Source organism: Bufo gargarizans, chromosome 2 (assembly GCF_014858855.1).
Source record: "Bufo gargarizans isolate SCDJY-AF-19 chromosome 2, ASM1485885v1, whole genome shotgun sequence".
NCBI classification, from domain to species: Eukaryota; Metazoa; Chordata; class Amphibia; order Anura; family Bufonidae; genus Bufo; species Bufo gargarizans.
This window is the reverse complement of record NC_058081.1, coordinates 172985646-173012259: the sequence shown is the minus strand read 5'-3', so window position 1 is coordinate 173012259 and position 26614 is coordinate 172985646. Positions and strand designations below refer to the sequence as shown.

General features: G+C 44.5%; 1 protein-coding gene across 5 annotated transcripts in view; it reads right to left on the bottom strand.

Annotated features, from left to right (window-relative positions):
• RNF111 (ring finger protein 111) overlaps positions 1-26614 on the bottom strand; it is a 61796-nt gene that overhangs the window by 20731 nt on the left and 14451 nt on the right. For all 5 annotated transcript variants that reach the window (XM_044279708.1, XM_044279710.1, XM_044279711.1 and 2 more), the window contains exons 2-5: positions 23631-24519; positions 14361-14490; positions 6779-6942; positions 5805-5990 (exon numbers count right to left, since the gene is read on the bottom strand). In XM_044279708.1, coding sequence (XP_044135643.1) covers positions 5805-5990; positions 6779-6942; positions 14361-14490; positions 23631-24450 — 1300 coding nt within the window. In that variant the 5' untranslated portion in view covers positions 24451-24519. The remainder of the gene's footprint in view (positions 1-5804; positions 5991-6778; positions 6943-14360; positions 14491-23630; positions 24520-26614) is intronic.

Below are 26614 nucleotides of genomic sequence, written 5' to 3'. Positions count from 1 at the left end.
GACATGGCCTCATTGAAGTCTATGGGTCAGCAAAAAAATGGAATACAATCCGTTTTTTTTTGCAGACAAGCTGAACTGTCCGCAAGACAAAACGGATCCGCATTTTTGTGGACAGCATACGGCCGTCTGAATGAGCCCTAAATGTTATATTATCCATAATATCAAAACTACTTTGACAATGTGAAAAAATCTAAATGTAAAAAAAAAAAAAATATATAAATATAAATAAAGGGCATAGTAGTGCTGATAGTGATCATTAATAGTATTAATAAATTTCCGGTTGGTCAGCTTAGATCTTAAAACACTCCCCCTAACAAGTATCCATATCAAAATGTAGAAAAGATAACCAGTGGCACTACACCGCACCTATAGTTATTTTGGATGCCAATACCGAGGAGTGATGCCTCACGGTGGTGCTCAGCCTATAGCAGCAGTAAGTATGCAAATATCTTCAAACGAAGGAGAATATTGAAACGAGCGGCTCTCACCGATTGTAGAAAGGTACACTTTATTCCATGGCAGGAGGGGATGGAATAAAGTGTACCTTTCTACAATCGGTGAGAGACGCTCGTTTCAATATTCTCCTTCGTTTGAAGATATTCCCCCTAACAAGCCTCTCCTCCTGAGGAAGCAAATACGCAAAACGCGCGTAGAGGAGCAGGCGCCTCTTTCACCTCCATCCAGATTAAGGTATTTTTACCTAGTTCTGCATATTAATCATTTACTTCATATGGCTTAGTTTGAGATGCGCTCCGCTTAGTGGCAGACATCAGGGTTTCATTCAGAGAGGGACGTAGTTGGCACCTAAATAAAGATTATATTTTTAAAGGGGGACTTGATGTTACTCATTGTTTTTGTGATAATTAAATTCATCTATTGAGTATTCCCATAGGATATATCTAGGATTATAGTGTGGATCATATAGAGTGCTGCACTATTTTTGCCAGCATTCTTAATGGGATCTGCAATGGAGGCTCCATGAATGCAAATGCTGGGCTTTAAGGGGTTTTATGGGAGTAAACTATTGATGACCTATCCTCAGGATGGGGGTCTGACTCCTGGCCGCAGCTGTTGTTGAGCGCTGTGGCTTCTTAGGCCATGACATCACATTCATAGGTCATGTGGCCTATATGCAGCTCAGTCTCATTTAAGTGAATGGGCCTGAGCTGCAATACCGAGCACAGCCACTATACTATGCACGGCGCTGTGCTTTGCGGTGAGGAGGCTGGAGCGCAGACTGGAGCACCACAGTCTCTTCTAGCTGACTGGTAGAGGTTCTTCTCCTGGCAGCCACCAATTATATTATGATGCCCTATAATATATCATCAATATTCTTCTCCCTAAAAGGTAAAGTTTACATCAAAATGCACATGTAACATATGCAAATTGCGCAGCAGATTATAGGCCATGGACCTCAGCACTGTATCCTCACACTGTCCAGTATTCACTTTCCTCCCACATGACAGAACTTTTGGATAGGAATAGGTTAGGTTTGATGATTTTAGCGTAATATAAGGACATTCTATAAAAAAAGCAGACAGACCCTGGACAGGATTGATGAGCCGTGTCTCCGCGTGGTGGAAAGACCAAAAGTGTACAGAGTAACCGGTGCCAGGAGACAGCACTCTCATCATCACACAGTATACTAGGCGACAGATATGTATAAGATTATTGACAAAGTGGGACATTAACTAGACACAATGTGCCACCAAATGTGCATATAATACATGCAGATTGTGCTGTGCAAAAGGTTTGTGTGGACGTATAGGTTATCAGTATCAGATCTGCGGGGGTGCGAACCAGGGACCCCCGCCGATTAGCTGTTGGATGAGGCCTTAAATACCACAGCCTCTTCCAGCGACATTGAACATTATTCACATGGCCTAGTTGCAGCTCAGCCCCATTCAAATCAATGTGGCTAAGCTGCAATACCAAGCACTGCCACTATACAATGTATGGCGCTGTCCTTGGAAAGCTGCCGGGAGCCTGTCTCACTCACCGGAGCTCTGGTGAGCGCAGCAGCACCCTGAAACAGCCGATCGATGAGGGTGTCGGAACTTGGACCCGGCACTGATGTGATAATGAAGACTAGAGATGAGTGAAGTTACTGAAAATTCAATTTAGCTGCTTTGCCGAATTTCTTAGTCACAAAGCACATTTCTTTGTATGTAGAGGACGCAATGACGGGGACCGGTGATGGTGCCGCCCCCCTGTCATTGAACCCCTCAGATGCTGCTTTCATCACTGATCGGGGCATCTGAGATTACCATTGAGGGCTTTCAGGGGTTAATTCGGTAAAAAATTCTCATCTTAACCATTTGATCACGCAGAGGCCGCTGCCATCTTGACTGAAGAGGTGATGTGATAACGTCATCACATCATACGTCACCGCAAGTGAGATTTTGCATGGTATTATCAATCAATCAAGATGGCGAGCAAATGGATGAGGAGAGTATTAATTTTTCTTTTTTGTTTTTACCACCATCTCAGGGAAAACTAATTGGCACAAGGAAATTCTGCTTTGTGACTAAGCAAATTTTTCCTGAAATTTGCATCCAAGTTCACTTTGGATAATTCGATTCGCTCCACACTAATGATGACCCATTCTGAAGACAGCTGTAGCCTGCTCTGCCTGGCACCGGGAGAGGTATAGAGTGGGCTCAGCATGCATGTTGGTACCTGCATTCCCTGGATTTATCGGAGGTCATTTTGGCACCAAAAATGATAAAAAGCAGAGTGGACCCAGCATGCATGTGGAACCTGCACTCCCCGAATTGTATGGTGGCCGTTATGGCACATAGCAGGTAGCATTTAGTGTTAGGTTCCTGTCTTACAGAGATCGCCTTGACGTGTGGTAGACGGGCCCAAATCATTTTGTACAAAATGTATTTGCCAAGAATCTCAAATAACAAAATAGGCATGGCATTAGCACCAGAATATCTTCTATAACTATGGTATTATTGTACCCATTTGGTTGGCAGAGTGCTGTTGCATTGTATTTTTTTTCTTTGCGTTTCCAGCCATGGCAGCGTGCACCTGCGCATTGGGATGTGCTGACTGACCCCCTTTTTATTTGCTATTCTGAAGACAGGGCATCATTATAATTTCCCGGATAACCCCTTTAATATTGTCTATCAGATGTCTTAAGCTGGCCATACACATTTGTTTTCTGTCAGCCAAACGTGCGGAGAACAGCAGGTTCAGCCGACACACTTAGGGTCCATTCACACATCCGTTGTTTATTTCCTGATCTGTTCCGTTTTTTGCTGAACAGATCTGGACCCATTCATTTTCAATGGGTCCTGAAAAAAAAAATCAGACATTGTGCTGTCCGTTTTTTTTCAGGACCCATTGAAAATGAATGGGTCCAGATCTGTTCCGCAAAAAACGGAACAGATCAGGAAAGAAACAACGGACGTGTGAATGGACCCTAATGTGTATGGGGAGCTCCCAGCTCTCCCCGACAGATGATGTCAAGGATCAAGTGAAATGAATATTTTTGCCCAATCCTTTTGTTCTCCTGGGACAGGGATCAAGTAACATCCGACACTCCAGCTGTTCTGAAACTAGAGCTCCCAGAATCCTCCTTTCACTTCTATGGGAGTAAGTAGAAAAGCCTAGTAAGATTGAATGCTGGGACTTGTAGTTTCATAACAGCTGGAAGGTTGCTGACCCTGTCCTGGGAGATAAACTGCTGCCAGAGGTTTCCGGCAGCGGGTTTCTCCTCTTTCCCCATAAAATACACATACACATACACGCCAAAAGCTACTGAATGTGGATAAGCGCCTTGAAGTAAAAGAACATCTGACACGTCATCTAGTTCAGTGAGGAATTTACTGTGATTTCTAACAGACATTATGGATTTTACAACACTGGCTCATTACACCTACAACCTAGCAGTAGGAATCTTCCACTGAGAGTGCGATACTAAAGAACAAGCCTGTAGATGTAGAGAATGCCAGGAGAAGGGCACGCCCATTCAGTGTAACGTCATAGTCCAAGTGGTAGTGGAAAGGTCCTAATGTCCTATGAAGTACTTCAGACACACTACATTTTTGTCTTATGTTTAACGTGTGCAAAAACCGTATAGTTAAATGGATATTCTGACGGACGCCATACAGTGGTATCCGTCACCATAGAGTTTCATTGTAAAAAAACTTATACGTTAAAGCGTACTTTTTTTTGGGTGGACTCTACAGGATAAAAAAGTGTAATGTACTATGCTTTTACATCCTTTTCCACCCCCAACATAGATGTTAAATGTAGGGCAAAAAAAAAAAAAATATTATGAGAACCCAGCCTTAAGCCTCATTCACACGTCCGTGGAACACAGTCCGTGTGATACCGGCCTGGATTTCTTCTGAGTGCAGGAGCGCACGGCGTCATTGGTTGCTATGACACCATGCGCTTCCTGCTGCCGCCGCAGTACGGTAGTACACCGGTATAGATCATATAGATCATACCAGTGTATCGCCGTACTGCGGCGGCAGCAGGAAGCGCATGGTGTCATAGCAACCAATGACGCCGTGCGCTCCTGCACTCAGAAGAAATCCAGGCCGGTATCACACGGTCCATGTTCCACGGACGTGTGCATGAGGCTTTAGATACTCAGCTTGTGGTATTTCTCTTTGTTCAGCCTCTTTTTCTATCTTTTTTTTTTTTATAATGGTGGGTAGCCACTCACATTAATGTTAGTCTAATCTGCAGAGTTGTACAGAACTAGTCGACCATCTAATGCAGGGATCAGCAACCTTCAGCACTCTGGCTGCTGTGAAACTACAACTCCCAGCAATGCAAACATGCTTGGCTGTTCTTCTAACTCCCATAGAAGTGAATGGAGCATTCTGGGAGTTGTCGTTTCTGAACAGCTGGAGTGCTGGACGTTGCTGATCCCTGATCTAATGTATATGGGGGTTTCCTGACCTCTCCCAACATCTGGCAGATGTCGGGGGAGATCAGGCGGCTGGATTTCAAGAGAAAGGAAAAATAGGAGACTAAGAACCCATTCACACAACAGTATGGTCGACATGCCCGTGTTGGGGCCTGCAAATAGCGGTCCGCAAAAAGCAGACACTGTCCGTGTAAACTCTGAATCGTGGACCCATTGAATGGGTCCACGATCCGCAAGACTGCTATACAAAAGAACAAGCCTGTAGAAGTAGAGAATGCCAGATGAAGGGCACATCCATTCAATGTAAAGTCACAGTCCAAGTTGTAGGGGGCGGAGGAAAAACACTCAGAAGCCCTTCCGTGGGGGTTTAGGGTGTGTGCCTCCACATCACATGCTCTATTTTTTGCCGTAACTTGCAGATCGCGGATCCATTCAAGTCAATGGGATCGCATCTGCGATGTGGAGTTCACACGGCCAGTGCTCGCGTTTTGCGTTACGCAACACTGGCACGGTGTCCATAATGTCATGTGAATGGACCCTAACTGTTTAATGGTGGTACTGTGAAGGCCCTACTAGACCGAACAATATTTAGGCCAATTATCAGGAACAAGCATTAATAGTAAGCTCGCTCCTGATAATTGGCCCATATGAAGGTACAGACATGTTCAGGTTTCCTGATGCATTTTTGAAAGCCAAAAATCAGAAGTGGATCATAAAAGTAGAAAACGCATCAAGGACAGATACTGCTTTTTAAAATTCACTCCTGGCTTGGCTTCTAAAACTGCATTGGGAAACCTGACGGTGTGGCCGCATCCTAACCGTGCAGCCGATCAGCCAAAGAACGAGCAACTGCTCGTCAGTTGGCCGATTGGCATCTTTCATCGAAATGTAGCTAAGCAGAAACTGGACTTACCCGCTGTCACGCCTGTTGTACTGTTACTTGTTGGGACAGCAGGAGCATCAGGATTGGTTGATGTCTGACCCACTGAGGGTCCCGAAAGAGCATCAGAGGCCGGCTCTGAGGTAGACGAATCACTGGAAACAGTGCTTACAGGCTGAGACTCTGTTCTGCCAGAGGTAGTTGGCACAACTGTAAGATCTGTGATAAAATATATACATTTATGTACAAACACAAACCAATTGATATTTTAATTAAAAAATTCTAACATAACTCTAGAAAAAAATAAAACTTAGTTCGAAACACTTAGATTCTTCTGTCCAGCAGCAGGAGGGCCACGAGCTGGCCCAAATACTGCTAGATCCTGGAGGTTCTTTAGCGAGCCCACAAATTCCGCTAAGAAAGCTAACTTAATGTAATGTAAATGTATCAGCACACTGTTGGTTCAGTTACAGAATCGCCATTGTGCTCCAAAAATGGGGGATGTCCAATAATACACTATATAGATGCTTGTAAAGGGGGGGTGTAAGGGGTCTCCATTAGCCATAGTGGAGAGCTGTAAGCCATTCATTGTACAAGTTAACTGGGCTGTCCCATCAGAGAAAAAGCCTTTCAAAATGCAGCTTCCAGGGAGACGAGGACGCTGCAGCCAGCCACACATTTCCCCCTCGTAGTATAACAGACTGTGAATGGCCAACCATGTAATATATGGACATCCTGAGTCTGCCAGGACGGATCAGGGCTCCATTCTGGCTACTAGAGTGAGGTCACGAATGAGGGGCCCCTCCATCCCTCATTCACCCATATGGCACGACGCTTGTGCACATTTCCTGATGTTTTTTGAATCAAGCAATACAATCGCAGCAGACTCCAGGACCATTTAAAGGCGATGGACTACCACCGTTCCTACTACATTAGCAAATAGAGTTTTGCATTTGTGGGGAAATATGGAAAGAAAAAAACCTGCAGTCAAGTCACGTTAGACATACCATCTTCATCTACAGTCAGGTCCACAACTTCAGTTGCATTTTGTCTCAGAGGCTGAATAACAGTAGAAACTCTACTGCGACTCCTGTGCTCCTGGGATCTTCCAGATTGTGAACTTGAACTTTGGCCCCAGTGGGATCGAGAGTGTCCAAGCGAGGCACGAGATCTGAGCAAAAAACAAAAACATAAGGGGAATTTATCATTGTAGGGGTATTCCAAGTTTGGTTTTGCTTTGCACACCTACACCAACTTTATGACTATGGCACATGGTTTTTATAAACTTGGTGCAGGTGCAATGCTGTTTCAGTGCCTATTTCAGTGAAAGTACGCCTGGGGGATGCCTGCTGTGGAGTTGAGACTAGGAAAAGTTGCACTTCCTAAATGTGACTTAAAGGGAACCTGTCATCAATTTTATGCTGACCTCACTGAGGGCAGGATAAAGTAGTGACAGAAATGCTGATCTCAGCGGTGTGTCACCCATGAGCTAATAGTAAGTGGTTTCTGAGAACCAGCAACCACCAATCATTGCAGCCCGGGCCTTGTAGAGTCACATCCACCTGAGAAGAGTCCTGGTTATACATAATCTCCTGCTGATGATTGGCAGTTCTCTCCTAGAGAGAAAGGGAGAAAACTAGGTAGAAGACTGTCAGCCATCGCAGGTGGGCAGGAGAGCAGGAATAACCAGGACTCTTCTCAGGTGGCTGGAACTCTTTTCCAGGCCCAGACTGCAATGATTGTGATGTTGGTTCTCGCTCCGTGTGAGAGAGGGATTGTGCGGTCTGGACTTCAGACGTGCACGGCATTATCATGATTGATCATGGTGTGTGCCTCTGCCTCACCTTTCTGTAATGGAATCATACTGACATAAAGCTGTCAGTATGATTCCGTCAGGCAGAGGCACACAGCATGATCCATCATGATCATGCCGTGCACGTCTGAAGTCCAGACCGCACAACCCCTCTCTCACACGGAGTGCAATTCCTGCAAGGGACACACTCTTATAAAAAGAGCTCTAAGGCTAGGTTCACACCTGAGCGTTTTACAGCGCTGTAAAAACGCTCAACAGGCAAAAACCAATGTTACCCTATAGGCATGGTTCTCACCTGAGCGTTTTACAGCGCGTACGAACGCGCTGTAAAACGCCCTAAGCCCCAAGAAGTACAGGAGCTTCTTTAGGGCGTATTGTCGCACGTAACACCTCTGTTTTTCATTGTACGCCTCTGTGGTCAATAGCAAGAACGCGCGTTTCCAAAATACAAAAACGCCCGTAAACAGCGGTCATCGAATACGCTCAGGTGTGAACCCAGCCTAACACTGTCACATCAAAAATAAATAAATTGCAGTAAAAACGTTAAAAAAAAAAAAAAACACATAGAGAACACATAAAAAAGATAATCTAGTGGGATTAAGTGCATTTCTGGAATCTCTTATCAGTGCAAAAACTGCAAACAACTTGACTAATAAAAAGAAACAGACATATAACCATTTCTCCGGAAGGCAGCACCCAACTATGTAAACTGCTCCAGCCATAAAGCTCGAGATTACAACGCTCGTCAGCAAATGGGTTAAATTTAAGGGTTTCATTTAATTTGCTTTGTGTGTGCGAGGAGGAAAGTGCAAAGCAAGCAAATTTCAGAAGCTTGTGGAAAATACTCCAACCGCCTGTTTATACCATAGCAATTCCAAATTATCTGGGCCCCTTCCATTTCACACTGAAAACAGATGGAATGCTTAATAGCGCCTCTTGAGAAAATCGCCAAACATGTCAGATATTAAGGTATTCCAAGGTAGAGGAACAAACTAGGAAACCTTTTCAAAATAGCCCCAATAGAATGTACTTCAAGAGATTTTACTAGGTTTATTCCACATAACATCACAATTCTGGAGAAGCTTTTCTTAGAACTGTGGCTGCACCATTCCTCAGTTATTCCTGCTGGATATTTATGAATGTAATAACAACTATTTCCTTTGTCGACTGGGTGTGTCCCTGGACAGCAGACCACTGTTAGCACCGACTGAACCGTGTCAGACTGTGTAAGGATACTCCCATATCCAGCTCTTAACGTATTCCTTTCTAGGAGGAATAACAAAGGAACGACACAATGTAGAGTTAGGCTACATGCATACGACCGTGCAGTTTTTTGCAGTTCGCAAACCACGGATCCGCAAAAAACGGAAGCCGCCCGTGTGCGTTCCGCAATTTGCGGAACAGGCGGCCCTTTGCAGACATGCCTATTCTTGTCCGCAAAACGGACAAGAATAGGACATGTTACGGTATATTTTTTTTTGTGGGGCCTCGGAACGGAGCAACGGATGCGGACAGCACATGGAGTGCTGTCCGCATCTTTTGCGGCTCCATTGAAGTGAATGGGTCCGCACCCGAGCCGCAGATGAGGACCATAACTACGGTCGTGTGCATGAGGCCTTATAATAGAGGCTTTAGAATTATTTTATCATCAATACAAGTATGTACTAAAAAAAGACAAGGCAGGGTAAGCGGCGGGTCCTTCTTAAAAGGATCACTAGTTCACTTTATTAGTTTATATTCCTGTCCAGTGTGGGCTTATGTGTATAAAAAGGGACCCAGATCTATTCAGGACAGCCTTCCTTGTAGGAGCATGCAAATACAGACTGCCCTCTGGATTAGTGCAACTTGCTAGATGTTGTAAGAGTAAAAAAAAATGATGTAAAAAAAAAAAAAAAACACAATAGATGGTTAAAATAATAAAAAGTTATACGGTACTTCAAACCTGTAACCTCTGCTCCACCGCTGCTGCTCTGGACCTTCCTGCCAGGTTTTGTTTATATGAATGTGGCAGTGACATGGCGGTATACTGTACATGGCCGCTGCAGCCAACCATGGGACTCAGCAGTCTCATGCCATATAGTGGGGAGGCCATCACAAGCGGCATACAGGCAGATCACCAATGCAGCCAAGAATATAGCGCGGCGATGAGGATTGGAGCAGCAGCGCTGAAGCAGACGTTACAGGTCTGATCTTGTATAACGCTATTTTAAACATATTCCTTGCCTTCGACCATCTTTCTAACAGGTCCGCCTGCGATCCACAAAAAATGTAGAATAAATGCGGACAGAGAATACAGTGGTGTGAATAACCCCTCATTAAAAACATTGCCCCTAAGCCAGCATATAGCATAAGATAATGCTGCTCCGGTCCTCTCTGCTAGGCTTGGTATGTTTGGCTGAAGCGACAAAGTGCCTATATACTCCATCTGACCACTGCAGCCAAACACTGGCCTCAGTCGCCTTGGATCGTGTACAGCAGAGGCCAATGATTGCTGCAGATGGCATGCTTCTGCCAGTCGCTGCTGTAGCCAAAGAAGATTATGCCTTGACAAACAGCAAGGAGGACTGGACCGATGGCACAGGGATAAAATAAAGGTGCACACCTTCTTATTTTATCACCACGCTGTGGGGGACATTTATTTTAGTACGGCAAAAAAAAAAAACTTTAAGAAACGTTGTAGTAATTCCGTCTGCTTGTACCCAATAATGTCTCTAACAATACATGATCGCACTAAGGGCACTTATACTCTATAGGAAACATTTGCTCTTCTGGTGTGACCGAGCGCAGGTCTGTGTTCTGCTCTATATTAGCTGAACCAAAAATGAATCAGGTCCCAGGAGGAAAACCATGGAAATGTCCACAAAATTTGTCTTTAGGCCACACACAGAGTGCAGGACCTAAAAATAAGGACTAGAATTCCCCTTACCATTTTATTCTGGTTAGGACTAAAAGGAATGGTCTAAGAGCTTTTTTTTAGATTACCCATCTGATTGGTGAGGGTCTGACACCTGGGACCCCCGCTGATCAGCTGTTTGAGGAGAAACCAGCGCTCGCTGTTGAGCGCGGCGTTCTCTCTGCTCATCAAGCAGAACAGCGTACACTGCACAGTATTGCAGCTCAGCCCCATTCACTTCTAGGGGGCTGAGCTGTACCTAGACCAGGGATGCTCAACCTGCGGCCCTCCAGCTGTTGTAAAACCTCAACTCCCACAATGCCCTGCTGTAGGGTGTTCAAGCATGCTGGGAGTTGTAGTTTTGCAACAGCAGGTTGAGCATGCCTGACCTAGACCATGTTACCGATGAAGGCGTCATCACTGGCTAGGAAAATCTAAGGCTGCGGAGCTACTGCTTTCTCAAAACAGCTGATCGGCGAGGTTCACGGTTGTTGGACCCCCAACAATTAGACAGAAAAAAAAAAAAAGGAAATTTAAAACCCAAAAATGCACCCATATGAAATCTAAAGAGGACCTGTTATATCTCCTGACATGTCATACTTCTATTCATCAAGAAAGAACAATTCTGGAGCATATTTCCTGAGGAAATAATCCTCTATTATTCCTCCTCGAAATCTTTGAATACGTACACAAACGGGTGTTACTCATGATGGGGCGTTCGCTAACACTGTCCAATCAGAGCTGACCATGGCAGCCTGTCTACCGACACACCCACTTTAGGGTCCATTCACACGTCCGGCACCCTCATAGAACTGACTATTCTTGTCCGCAATTGCATCAACATTTTTCTCTGGAGCTGCGGACCAGAAGATCGGGTCAGAGCTCTCTGCATCCATTCCTGCCCCATTGAGAATGAATGGGTCCGCACCTGTTTCAGAGATTGCGGAACGGATGCGGACCCATTCCACGGACGTGTGAATGAAGCCTAACAATGAGAATGGTAACTCGTTGTCATTTCATCCATTTATATTCAGGAATAACGGAGGAACAGCACAACACATAGCTACAAGAAAAGGTTACGTAGAGAATACAAGAGACCGGTCCTCTTCAAGGCTCATGAACACAGCCATATTATGATCCTCTACAAGCCCCGGGTCGTACAGAGCAGTAATATGGCAACCATGGAAATACAGTTGCAAGAAAAAGTACGTGAACCCTTTGGAATGCTATGGATTTCTGCACAAATTTGTCATAAAATGTGATCTGATCTTCATCTAAGTCACAACAATAGACAATCACAGTCTGCTTAAACTAATAACACACAAAGAATTAAATGTTACCATGTTTTTATTGAACACACCATGTAAACATTCACAGTGCAGGTGGAAAAAGTATGTGAACCCTTGGATTTAATAACTGGTTGAACCTCCTTTGGCAGCAATAATTTCAACCAAACGTTTCCTGTAGTTGCAGATCAGACGTTGCTCAATGGTCAGGAGTAATTCTTGACCATTCCTCTTTACAGAACTGTTTCAGTTCAGCAATATTCTTGGGATGTCTGGTGTGAATCGCTTTCTTGAGGTCATTCCACAGCATCTCAATCGGATTGAGGTCAGGACTCTGACTGGGCCACTCCAGAAGGCGTATTTTCTTCTGTTTAAGCCATCATGTTGTTGATTTACTTCTATGCTTTGGGTCGTTGTCCTGTTGCAACACCCATCTTCTGTTGAGCTTTAGATGGTGGACAGATGGCCTTAAGTTCTCCTGCAAAATGTATTGATAAACTTGGGAATTCATGTTTCCTTTGATGATAGCAATCCATCCAGGCCCTGACGCAGCAAAGCAGCCCCAAACCATGATGCCCCCACCACCATATTTCACAGTTGGGATGAGGTTTTGATGTTGGTGTGCTGTGCCTCTTTTTCTCATAGTGTTGTGAGTTTCTGCCAAACAACTCAACTTTGGTTTCATCTGTCCACTGAATATTTTGCCAGTACTGCTGTGAAACAACCAGGTGCTCTTGTGCAAACTGTAAGGCCCCTTTCACACGGGCGAGTTTTCCGTGCGGGTGCGATGAACGTATTGCACCCACACTGAATCCTGACCCATTCATTTCTATGGGGCTGTGCACATGAGCGGTGAGTGAAAATCGCAGCATGCTCTATATTGTCCGATTTTAACGCGACGCAGGCCCCATAGAAGTGAATGGGAAGCGTGAAAATCGCATAGCATCCGCAAGCAAGTACAGATGCGGTGCGATTTTCACGCACGGTTGCTAGGAGACGATCGGGATGGAGACCCGATCATCATTATTTTCCCTTATAACATGGTTATAAGGGAAAATAATAGCATTCTGAATACAGAATGCATAGTAAAACAGCGCTAGAGGGGTTAAAAAATAAATAAAAAATTAACTCACCTTAGTCCACTTGATCGCAAAACCAGCATCTCCTTGTGTCTCCTCTGCTGAACAGGACCTGGGGTGAGCTGCTGCATTAAATACCGGTTAAGGACCTTTGATGACGTCACTCTGGTCATCACATGGTACGTCACATGATCTTTTACCATGTTGATTCACCATGGTAAAAGACCATGTGATGACCGGAGTGATGTCATCAAAGGTCCTTAACCTCTATTTAATGCAGCAGCTCACCCCAGGTCCTGTTCAGCAGAGGAGGCACAAGGAGATGCCGGGCTTCGTGATCAAGTGGACTAAGGTGAGTTAAATTATTTATTTATTTTTAACCCCTCTAGTGCTGTTTTACTATGCATTCTGTATTCAGAATGCTATTATTTTCCCTTATAACCATGTTATAATGGGAAAATAATACAATCTTCATAACATCAATCCCAAGCCCGAACTTCTGTGAAGAAGTTCAGGTTTGGGTACCAAACATGCGTGATTTTTCTCACGCGAGTGCAACGCATGACAATGTTTTGCACTCGCGCGGAAAAATCGCGCATTTTCCCCGCAACGCACCTGGCTCTTATCCGGGCAAAAAAAACTGACGCCCGTGTGAAAGAGGCCTAAACGTGCAGCAATGTTTTTTTTTGGACAGCAGTAGCTTCCTCTGTGGTATCCTCCCATGAAATCCATTCTTGTTTAGTGTTTTACGTATCATAGATTCGCTAACAGGGATGTTAGCATATGCCAGAGACTTTTGTAAGTCTTTAGCTGACACTAGGATTCTTCTTCATCTCATTGAGCAGTCTGCACTGTGCTCTTGCAGTAATCTTTACAGGACAGCCACTCCTAGGGAGAGTAGCAGCAGTGCTGAACTTTCTCCATTTATAGACAGCAAGGCTTTTGGAGATACTTTTATAATCCTTTCCAGCTTTATGCAAGTCAACAATTCTTAATCGTAGGTCTTCTGAGAGATCTTTTGTGCGAGGTATCATTCATATCAGGCAATGCTTCTTGTGAAAAGCAAACCCAGAACTGGTGTGCGTTTTTTATTAGGCAGGACAGCTGTAACCAACACCTCCAATCTCATCTCATTGATTGGACTCCAGTTGGCTGACACCTCACTCCAATTAGCTCTTGGAGATGTCATTAGTCTAGGGGTTCACATACTTTTTCCACCTGCACTGCTAATGTTTACATGGTGTGTTCAATAAAAACATGGTAACATTTAAATCTTTGTGTGTTATTAGTTTAAGAAGACTGCGATTGTCTATTGTTGCGACTTAGATGAAGATCAGATCACATTTTATGACCAATTTGTGTAGAAATCCAAATAATTCTAAAGGGTTCACATACTTTTTCTTGCAACTGTATATGGCACCATAATCTAGCAGTGAATGCCTGCCGTGTGCAATTAACTAACTAAAGTACTGTGTAATATTGGTTGTAAGAATATTAGCTGGTAGTAAATGCTCAAACCTGTACGTTTCTCCGACGGTCACGATTTCCACTTCACTGTCTGTTGAGGTAACGTTGATTTCTTCATTGTTGCCAGGGACTTGGGGTGTGGATGAGGCCTCAATGACTACAACGTCCTCATCAATGCTACCTGTGAAGTGAAGGTATATGTACGATTACATAAAGCATCCTTAAAGGGGTTGTAATGTTTATGAGATCAGCCCTGATGGTGCACCCTTCTCTATTCTGACGAGAGCTCTGGTCCCAAAATGGGAGCTTATGGGTGAGCGTGTCACCAAATCTATACATAAGTGACGTCCATTGAATACCAGTCTGGCCAGCATGAGAAACAAGCGCCTGCGCAGCTACACTGCCCGATCCTGCTGTACTCTTCATCCTCCAAGAGGGTGTGCGCTACAGAGGTAGGGGAACAGGATCTTCTGCGTGTGCAGTGTAAGGGTACAGTCGCATGACAGTATGCATTTTGAGATCCACAAAATACGGCTTTTTTTTTTTTCCCCCCCACACACAGACCAACCGACTTCTAAGGATCTGTGAACTGCATTTTGCAGACAAATATGTCCTTTTTGTGGAACGACATACGAATGTGGAAAGCACATGAATGCTCCATGTGGTTTCTGCATCTGTATGCCCATTTCCCAAAATATAGAACATGTCCTATACTTGGCCACAAAAAGCATGACTGAAGTCAAAAGGTCCGCAAAAAAAGCAGACGCAACATGGACATGATTTGTATTTTGCAGACCGCAAAATAAATACGGTCACATGAATGTACCCTAAAAGAAACAGCATAGCAGCTGGTCTCCTGCCCCCTCACCATTAACTTATGGGGAGCACATAACTTGAACTCTCAGTGAAGCTGAAAAACGTGGAGACAAATTTGATCAGTTAAAAGGCTTGGCCAGTTTCCTATATTGATGACTTTTCCTCAGGATAGGCCATAAATATCAGATGGGCGGAGGAGCGACACCCAGCACCCCCGCCGATCAGCTGTTTGAAGAGAACACCGTGCTTGTATGAGCCCTCTCTTCATGGTTTACCTGCTGGCCATGGACATTACAGCTCCTCCATCCCCATTCACTTCATTAAGGAGCAGGCGGAGTGTAACTGCTCCTTGCCATTCAAGTGAATGGGACGGCTGAGATGCAATTACACTGTTCACCGTTGCAATGTCGATGGCGAGCAGAAGAGAGCGCAGTGCTTGTACGAGCACTGTGTTCTCTTCAAAAGCTGATCGGCGGGGGTTCTGGGAGTCTCCCCCAAATGTGATATTGATGACCTATCCTGAGGATAAGTCATTAATATAGGAAGCTGGCTAATTCTTTTAAGGAGGATGGGGCAAAGGGGAGAAAGGAGCCTGGCAAGTGGAAAGAGGCATTTCTCTAGTAATCTTTATACAGAGGTACACTATAATGACATGTAGACTTAAAGCCATCTATATCAGCAATTACCTGCCCTACGTAATGATCTGTGTGTACACTCTAATCACATATGTATGGTTTATTTTTTCATTATTGCTTTTTTTTTTTTTTTGGGCAAACAATTACAAATAAAGGTGTGGCTGCGTTCACTCATATAAACCAACAAGGGATAAAGGTAAGAGGAAATGGAAAAAGCCACATACAGGAGGTGGGAGATGAATATATATATATGTAATTATAGTCATAAACTACACTGCACCAGTAGCATTAGGGCTTGTTCACACAAAACGTATTTTGTGTTCCGTATTCGGGTCGTTTTCTGTGTTCCGCATATGGTACCTGTCATTTCATTAGGTCCGCATCCGTTGCTCTGTTCCGTGGCCCCGCAAAAATTGAGTCCTGTCCGTTTTGCGGACAAGAATTAGCATTTCTATAATAGGCCTCCTGTTCCGTTCTGTAAACTGTGGAAGGCAGACGGGCGCCATCCGTGTTTTGCGGATCCGCAATTTGCGGACCGCAAAAAAAAACGGCACGGTCGTGTGAACGAGCCCTTAGTCGTAGGTTTTAAAGAGGACCCGTCTCTCCTGACATGTCTGTTTCAGTATCATATTCCACATGAAATTCTATGTTGTGTTGTTCCTTTATTATTCCCACTATTGTATAAATTGCCAAATGGTTGATACCGGATAGGCATGTTCCCCTGCACAGTCCGACGTAGTCCAATCACTGCTGGCAGGGGCACGCCCCATTGACAATTTACCGATACATTTTTATTAGGAGCAACAGAGGAACAGCACAACATACAGATATATGAAAAGATGTTCCAGAACTGTTCATACATGTGGAAAACCAATAATTACTCAGACAGACATGTCAGGAGAGGCGACAGGTCCTCTTTAATACGGACAAGGACTTCTACTACGTGTTAAGGAGATACTCTGGGAGATTTTCCACTAGAGGTAACAGCTTTCACATTGAAGATGGAAGCATCTTTAATGGAAAATTCCCACAGAAAATATTTATGACATAATTACAGGATATTCCATAAATGTCTCCGGAGAGGAGATGATAATGTGAAGAAATGGCCGCACTCGCTATTGCTTCTCAGCAATGATGGCGATAGACATGTGCAACCACCTTCTTTGGAGGGCCCAGATAGTGGGGGTTCCACCTCTGGGACGCCCACCTATGAAACATTTATTTCATATAGAGTTGACATGCTGGACATGTCTCAGATTGGAATATTGACCCACCTGGGAGCCTTTCAGGCAGACCCCCCCTACATGGCCGGACCTGCAGATGGAAGCATTCTCACCTACTCCCCACCACTGGGTGCCTGTCACTAGGTCACCTAATAGTGGACATGTCACCGCTGCAACCAGTCCAGAGGCCAAGTGATCCAAGTCAAAAATGGAAGTTGATATAGGGAGAGCAAATATCTTATCAGCAGGGGGTCCCGGGGTGTTGAACCCCACCGATCAGATACTGATGACCTATCCTGAGGATAGGACATCAATATTAAAAGTCTTGGAAAACCCCTTTAAGTTTAAAGGGGTTATCCCATCTTAGACAATGGTGACATATCGCTTGGATATACCCCCATTGTCCAATAGGTGCGGGTCCCACCTCTGGGACCCACACCTACAAGGAGAACAGAGCCAGGGAGAGTTGTGGCTGGAGGCCACCACCAGGCGCAGCTCACCGCCTCTCCCACTGATGTGAAGGGGAGTGCACCGCGCATGCGCGGCCACCGCTCCCATTCATTTCTATGGGGCCGACGGAAATAGCCGAGCTATTTTCGTCGGCTCTAAAGAAACTAATGAAGGGCGGCTGCGCATGCGCAGTTTGCCCTCCTTAACTTTCTCTGCTCCGTTCTCCTTGTAGGTGTGGGTCCCAGAGGTAGGACCCGCACCTATCAGACAATGGGGGCATATCCTAGCGATATGCCCCCATTGTCTAAGATAGGATAACCCCTTTAACCATGAACATACCCCAATACATTCATATTTGAGGAGGGCAGGAGTGGAAATGCCCAGCAGAACAAGCTGTGCTGCAGCAGCAGTGCCAGCTTCACAAATTAACTGAAACACAAAACGCTCTTAAACCTATTCTATGGAGGCTGTGTATTCTCTCTGCAGCATATAAATCACCGATTTAAACTTGAGAGACATTGAAAATTGTTGTTTTCGCACAGCACAAAGGAACGTGCATTAGCAAATAGCAACAGCGAAGACAGGAGATTACCAGAGGCTGGCGTTCCCCGCTGATCGAGAGCCATTTTCCATCATTACACTCAAACCATCTGCTCTGCCACCCATGGCAACAAACTACTTACTGTCGGGCAAACGGATATATTTGAGGCCTCTGCCAACAACCCTCTATTAATTGGGCATCAAAACCAAGGTGCTGGAACAGAAAAAGGGTTCTGTCACTTATTCTAAGGCCTGTATTAGACCAGCAGATAAGACTGACGACTGTCGGGAGGGAAGCATTCCTTCCCGACAATTGCCTGCTCGTCAGTGGAGGAAACCGCTGCATGGGGAGGAATGATCGCAAATACAATTATTATTTCCCTGCAGCAGACTGATTACACAGCACAATCTGCCGCTGGCAAACAATGATATATATATTTTTTAGCCTGCTTAAAAATTGCAATTGCCTGATGAGAAAGCGTTTGCATGTTTATCAGGTAACTGGCGGCAGTATTACACTGCCAGATTATTGCTAACGAGCGTTCTTATGAAAGCTTCCTAGCAACGATCTGGCCGTCTATCTGCAAGTCTAATACAGCCCTAGGGATTTGGGATTACGATGTTAAAGGGAATTTCAGCAGAAAAAGACCTATTCTTTAAATCAAGTTTTTATTTTTTACATTTTCCATGTCACGGTCTATTTATAAAAATAAAATAAAAAAATCCAGATCTGTGCAGAACACTTCTTAGCAGTCATATCATTATCATCACATGCAGAATTACAATGAAAGGATCCCCTATATATAGATAACACCGGATCCAGCATTCACAATAGGTGATGGTCATACGTATGGCTTCAGCTATCGATTATTTTAGTAATCAAGTACCGTATTCTACCGATTAATCAAGTACTCTAATAAGAATAAACTAAAAGAAGGTTTTCTGTAAAAAAAAAAAAACTCATCAGCCCCCTGCCATCAGTTCCTCCCCCAGTGCCAACAGCTCCTCCCAGTTCCCCCCTCCAATGCCACCAGCTTCCCCATGTCATCAGTTGCTCTCCCTTCCAGTGCCACCAGCTCCTTCCCCAGTGCCATCAATTCGCCCACTGCCCCTCCTAGCCATCAGTGCCCAGCCGCAGCGCCAGTGAACTAAAATACCTTTCCTGTAGAAGCACTGCCAACCGCCAGAGACCTTCCATCCTCCTCTTCACGCGCTGCACTGGGACCTGACGTCACACAGCATCAGGTTACGTGCACGGTGTCCTGACAATGTGTGTACGTCAGGATCCAGTGCAGCGCTGTGCGGGCGACCACGGAGAGTGAGTAATAGCAAGCGCTTCACTCACACTCTGGTCACATGGCACAAACGAATCATCGATGCAAAAAATTTGAGGATTTTTTTATTTGTCGATTAATTCGAGTAATCGTTTCGGCCCTAGTCATATCTACTCCCCGTCCCTGCACAGTGACCTCTGCAAAGGTCACACTGTATGTCTAGAACACTCTCCCAAGAAAGACAATGAAAATCTCCTACTCAGTGCGTCTATGGTCCAGGTGGATGGTGAAAGCAACCGTCTAAAAGTTGTTAAAGGAAATCAGTTAATAGCAACACCAGTATGAAACCGTACATGCTGTCTGATCGCGCTACCTAAGCTGAATACATTAAAAACCGGTTTTATTACCATCTGTGGCAGCATTCCAGAGATGTATCGCATTTTATTATACAAATGAGGTCTAAAGTGCACTGAAGAACGGCCAAAGTCACTAGGTGCACCTAACTTCTCTGCTCCACTTCCTCGGCCTCCAAGTAGATTAACAGGATCACGAAATTACAATTAGGATGCCTGGCAATGTCAATCAACTGGATGGGGAAAGACTAGAAAAGCACAGTGGATGAGCTGGGGTGCACCGAGTGGCTTTGGCCCATGCTCGGTGCACTTTCAACCTAAGACAAGTATCGATGTTATGAGCTCAGGCAACCATACCAGACTAGTGTCATACTGCAGTTCCTGGTGACAGATTCCCTTTAAGAACAGCTCAGGCAAGATTCCTGCCCGTATAATCTTGCAAAGAAGATATAGTAAAAGATAAAAAAAGACTGTCACTAACTGGCAGAAAAAATGGCAGGCGACACATTCTCTTTAATGCAATATGTTGATCGAGGGATCGGATTGTCAGCTGGGGTCATCTGTTCTACTTTATTGGTTCAAGCTGCAGGAGTCTGGTGGGGGACTTCTATGCCTTTGTCCTTATGACAACACTTCCTACTAAAGTAGTGTGGAAGCACAGTGTTATAGGAACACCGAGCCACATAAACACCACAATCTCTTCCATTTGAATTGCTGTGGAAGAAAACTAAAAAATTTGATTCTAAGGCCTCTTTCACACGAGCGTGTCTGGATTCGTTGCGGCAAACCCACGCGAGTAGGTACACAATTGCAGTCAGTTTTGACTGCGATTGCGTTCAGTTTTTATTGCGCGGGTGCAATGTGTTTTGCACGCTCGTGATAAAAAACTGAATGTGGTACCCAGACCCTAACTTCTTCACAGAAGCTCAGGTTCAGGGTTCAAGGTTGTGTAGATTGCTATTATTTTCCCTTATAACATGGTATAAAGGGAAAATAATAGCATTCTTAATACAGAATGCTTAGTAGAATAGGGCTGGAGGGGTTAAAAAATAAAAAAAATAGTTTAACTCTCCTTAATCCACTTGTTTGCGCAGCTGGCATCTCTTCTGTCTTGTTCTCTGAGGAATAGGACCTTTGATGACGTCACTACGCTCATCACATGATCCATCACCATGGTAAAAGATCATGTGACGGACCACAGTGACGTCATCAAAGGTCCTATTCCTCACAGAACAAGACAGAAGAGATGCCAGCTGCGTGAACAAGTGGATTAAGGAGAGTTAAACTATTATTTTTTTTAACCCCTCCAGCCTATGGTACTATGCATTATGTATTAAGAATGCTATTATTTTCCCTTATAACCATGTTATAAGGGAAAATAATAAAGATCGGGTCCCCATCCCGATTGTCTCCTAGCAACCGTGCGTGAAAAATCGCACCGCATCCGCACTTGCTTGCGGATGCTTGCGATTTTCATGCAGCCCCATTCACTTCTATGGGGCCTGCTTTGCGTGAAAAAACACACAAAATAGAGCTTGCTGCGATTTTCACGCAACGCACAAGTGATGCGTGAAAATCACCGCTCATTTGCACAACCCCATAGAAATGAATGGGTCGGGATTCAGTGCGGGTGCAATGCGTTCACCTCACGCATTGCACCCGCGCAGAAAACTTGCCCGTGTGAAAGGGGCCTAACTGGTTGCTCTGTGGAACAGGGGTTCTCATGTCCCTGGGGTGAAAAAAGCCATATAGCACTCGTCTATTTCCAGCAATGCCACAGACAGTGAAGGGAGTGGTGGTCATACACCACTCCATCACACAAGAAACTTTTGTGATTGTGGGGGCTCCAGCAGTCAGAAGCCTAGCGATAATGGGGATTATTATACCGAAATACGCCTATATGGGCGTATTTCAGGCGCAGATGGGACTTCTCCCTGCTCACACCAGCTCTAAAATTATGGGCATGGCAGGGGAGGAACCGACAGCCCCGTCTTAATCATTTTCTATGCCTGTTTAAGTTTAGGAGAGGCTGGCACCTCTTCATAACTCCAGCAGATCCACCACCAGTTATGGCGTCTAAAACGCTGGTCCTAATAAATGTGCCCCTATGTATTTATTACCTATCCATTGCGACATCCCTTTTTAACCAGTGGTAATATGGTTCCTTTGGAACGCCTGATTTATAGGGAATGTGTCATCAGAAAATTACCTAATATTTAAGTCATGTTTTTAAAGAACTTTTGGTGATATTATTTTTCATTTTCCATGTCCCTTATCCTGGAGTTTTCATAATGGCCGCTAAGACTAATAATAGGCGCAGGGCTGCAGACTAAAAAAAATATCAAGGAGCCATTGGCTCCTAACCTGAAAAAATTAGTCGCCAAACTTTAAATACATATAATTACGGTATAATAAAAAAAACAAAAAACTAAAAACACGTCTTACCTAGGGTTGTCACGATACCAAAATTTTGACTCTATTTCGATACCATAAAAAAGTATTGCGATACTCGATACCACGTAGAAGAAAAAAATAATAAACACCAAAAAAGAAGCGTGCATTCCACATTTTATGGAACGTCTGGACCACAATAGAATAGTCCTAACCTAATTTTTGTTGGGACAAGGTGACAAAAAAAATAGCAAATTGCACGTTTTTTGTTTTTTTCCCCTCTGTGACGGCGTTCACCGCATAGGAGATATTTTTAAATATTTTAATAGTTCACACTTTTTCCAGCGTGGCGCTATGTAATTTTTTTTATTGTTTCTATATTTTATATGTAAAATTGGGCAAGGGGGTGATTTAAAAAATTTTATTTTTATTTTTTTTAAACTTTTTATTTAATACCGATTTACCCCCTTAGGGGCTAGCCCTGTGCACACAGCAGCATGGAGCCGACTATGGCAGCCAGGATTTCAATGGCGTCCTGGCTGCCATGGTAACCGATCGGAGCCCCAGGCTTACACTGCTGGGGCTCCGATTGGAAGCTGCCACTGCCACCAATGATAATACTTGGGGGATGGGGGCATACTAATGATTTTACTTTATAATGCTGAGGTTGGTAAAGAGGGGGGGGGGGGGGGTTCGGTGCACCCCCAATGAATATCATTTATGCTTAATACAAACGCAGGCTGCGGGTGCCGGACATATCCCATACCCGACACCCAGTCTCTATGACTGCGCACTGCGATCTGCCGCTATTAACCCCTCAGTTGCCCCACAGCCTGCGTTTGAATTAAGCATAAACAATATTCATTGGTGGCGCAGTGGCCATAGCCCCTCCCCTCCTCCTCCCGGCTATCAGCCCATTGGTGGCAGCGGCAGTACAGGGGGCAGGGACTGCCTCCTTCTCCCCTGTGCTGCTGAGAAGAACATGACACGTGCTGACAGCAGCGCGTCCCATGTCAGTAATGTAAAAGCGGCAGAGGTCTAGGCGCAAATGGCGACAAGACTACAAAGTCTTGTCGCCATTTAACAATTCTAGGTCGCATTTGCAACCATTTTGGTTGCCATCTGGAGCCCTGAGGCGCCACTTCTTGTTCTGTACAGAGCACTTTAATTCAATTATCTGATTATCATTACAGGCAGGATTAGAATGACAGATATCACCTCTGTGTTTAGATAATACAAGATCCTCCATTCACTATAGGAGATTCTACAAGGAAAGAATAGATAAGCTTTGACAATGATCTCTGCACAGGTCACAGAGCTTCCTAGAAAACTCTCTCATAGAGGTCAATGAGGTCCCCCACCTGAATATTGTGTCTATGGTCTAGGGGGCTGCCATAAAGCAATTTTCTTAATGCCTTCTAAATGCTGTTAAGAACAGCTCAGGCAAGATGGCCGCCCCCATAATCATGTTCAGAAACATTTAAAAAAGAAAAAAAGAAAAAAAATCACTTTACGAATCAGAAAATACAAACAGACTCGAAAAAATTATGTATATTACGATCTTGTTTTAACTGGCAGATTACATTTTTGATGACACATTTCTTTTGCTTGAATTAATAATAGAAATGACAAATATTACCTGAGGGAATTGTTGTACCATTCTGGTGGTTTTCCCCGGGAGAAACAAATAGGTCTTCTTCTCCATCAGTGGAAGAACTGGAGGCTGACTCACTGCTGAGATCATTCTCACTGGAGCTACTGGAACTGGGGAGCAGAGCATACTTCTGCCTTGCCAGCACTTCTCTCTTCTTTCTTTGCAGTAATATCCGCTCTTTTTGTTTCTGTGTCCTCTGAGTTGAACCCTTTTTCAGAAAAGTCTTTCGATGGACAGGCCTCCTCAAGCTGCTCACCTGATAACAAGGCCTTTTCATTAGCATAGGCACAGAGTCTGACGGGGGACGAGGCCATTTCTGAGCCCTCGCACTGGGAGTTCTAGTTGTAGGATTTACTCCTGCAGGGGAGAAACGTCTAGGGTTGTCCTTGTCCTCATCGGAAGTCATTGTATCGGAGTCCCCAAAATGTGAGCTAGACGAAGGTGAAGAAACACAGTCGCTAAAGGAAGAATCATTGTCATCGTCACTCTGGGGCTCTAGTCTTAGCTCTAACAGTCTCTGATTTTCTTTACCAGCACAGCTTTGGGTAAAGGAAGGACCAGCCTGCTGGCTTCTCCTCTTTTTTCGAACGAGGCCCTTCTCTTGATCTGTGCCGCTGTTACTTAAGGTCCTCTGCTGCTTGTTAGAGTCACTGCAACAGTGAGAGAATTCATTACCTACTTTACTTGCAATCATGTCCACGTCTGCTGGGAAGGCCCTTGCTGTCCCAGCACACTTAGGGTTCAGCAACACCCCTTTCAGATTTTCCGGTCTCTTTGGTGCATCTGAAGGAACCTCACGCTTCATATCCGCTTGTAGAACGTTTTGTCACTCACACAAATAGACCATGAGTGGATTAATGAGGTCCACCACAAGCTGAAACGAGAGCAAGAAGTTTTAGTATAGGACCTGGAACATTTTATCTACCAACGCTTCCATATCAATGTGATATCCTATGATATCCTTCCTGTAATTTCAAGTTCTCTCCTATCCACAGATGAATGGAGCATGCCCGACCTCCTGCTCCATTCATTTTGCAGATCCTGTGGGGTATAGGGCTCCTAGTCTCAGGATTAGTGGGGTCCCAGCAGCAGGAACCCCACCGATCTAAATGTTAGCCAGTGAATAGTCAATAACTTGAAATTCCCTGTTTACTTTCAGAAGTTAAACTTGTTATGCACTGCAAAGGGCGAAATCCGAAACAAAAAACGGACCTTCTGACGATTTGTTCTGCAACGCTCGTATCGGTATTTAGTGGTGTGGTATGGATTTGCTATAATCTCATTCATGTTGGCGCTACAGTACACTGTGGATTTCTCATCCTGAATCAAGACAGAAAATCCACAGGATTTCAACTCATGAGAACGTAGGGAATCTGTCACCTATTTTGACCATATACAACCGTTAACATAGCAATGTGCAATAAAGTACCTTCATTCCAGCACGTGTCTTCTTTCTTTTATTCAACTTTTCATTCAGATGAAAAAGCGATTTTTCTGATATGCAAATGAGGTCTCAAGGTGCCCAGAGGGGCGTTATTACTCTGCTCTAGCGCCCAGTAACGCCCCCTGCAGTGCCCAGCCGGCCTTTCTTCCAAGCCCAGCACGCCTCCTAAGAAATAAATGTACTCCCACATCAGAGCCGAACGGCGCCGCCCCCTCCAATACGTCATTTAATTAATTCACTGCACCATCCTTGCTTCCTCCTCTCCTGGCCTCTGAAATGCCGCGCAGGCACAGTATCGCTGAGTGCCAGCGCCTGTACGATACTCCTGCTCCTGAGGGCAACAGCCTCAATAGTGTCACTGGGCATGCGCCGAGCCCAGTGACGTAATCAGAGCGCTGTTGCCCTCTGGAGCAGGAGTATCGTACAGGCGCAGGCACTCAGCGATACTGCGCCTGCACGGGATTTCGGAGGCCATGAGAGGAGGGAGCAAGGACGGTGCAGTGAATTAATTAAATGACGTATTGGAGGGGGCGGCGCCGTTCGGCTCTGATGTGGGAGTACATTTATTTCTTAGGAGGCGTGCTGGGCTTGGAAGAAAGGCGGGCTGGGCACTGCAGAGGGGCGTTACTGGGCACTAGAGCAGAGTAATCACGCCCCTCTGGGCACCTTGAGACTTAATTTGCATATCAGAAAAAAAAAATAATAATAATTATAATAATAATAATAATAATATATATTTTAAAAAAAATAAAAAATAAAAAAAAATCGCTTTTTCATCTGAATGAAAAGTTGAATAAAAGAAAGAAGACACATGCTGCAATGAAGGTACTTTATTGCACATTGCCATGTTAACGGTTGTATATGGTCAAAATAGGTGACAGATTCCCTTTAAAGGAACATATCCATCTCATAAATTGGTGGCAGATAAATAGGATCCGCACCCATCTCCAGAACGGGGCCCCTGAAGTGAAATAGAGTGCATTGTGCATGCACGCTCTCTCCATTCACTTCTATAGGGGGTTTTGAAAATAATCAAGAGAGCATGCTATTTTTGGAGGTCCCACAGAAATAAATGGGGTGTCCAACATGGATGCACTACCACCTCTCCATTCACCGAGCCACTACTTTTAGCTATTTTTAAAATGCCTACAGAGGTGAATGGAGGGTAGCCACACTTGCTCGGTGTACTCTCCTTCACTTTAGGGGGGCCCATTCTACAGACAGGAGTGGGTCTAAGAGGTGGGACCTGCATCTATCTCACATTGGTGGCATATCCTAGCTATATGCTACTAAATGTCTCTGAGATGGGAATAACCCTTTGAAAGGACAGATATACATAAGGCCTCCTTCACAAACACTTCCTTTTTTCAAATTATATAATTTTTTTGCTAGAAAAAAAAATAAAAATAAAAAAAATATGGATTTTAAGCATCTTTAATTTAATTAAGCTTTCTGTAAGTGTTCTCGGTGGAGTTTTTCAATTCATGTAGGTCTGTTATACAGTTGCGGTTATGCTCGGTCCTGG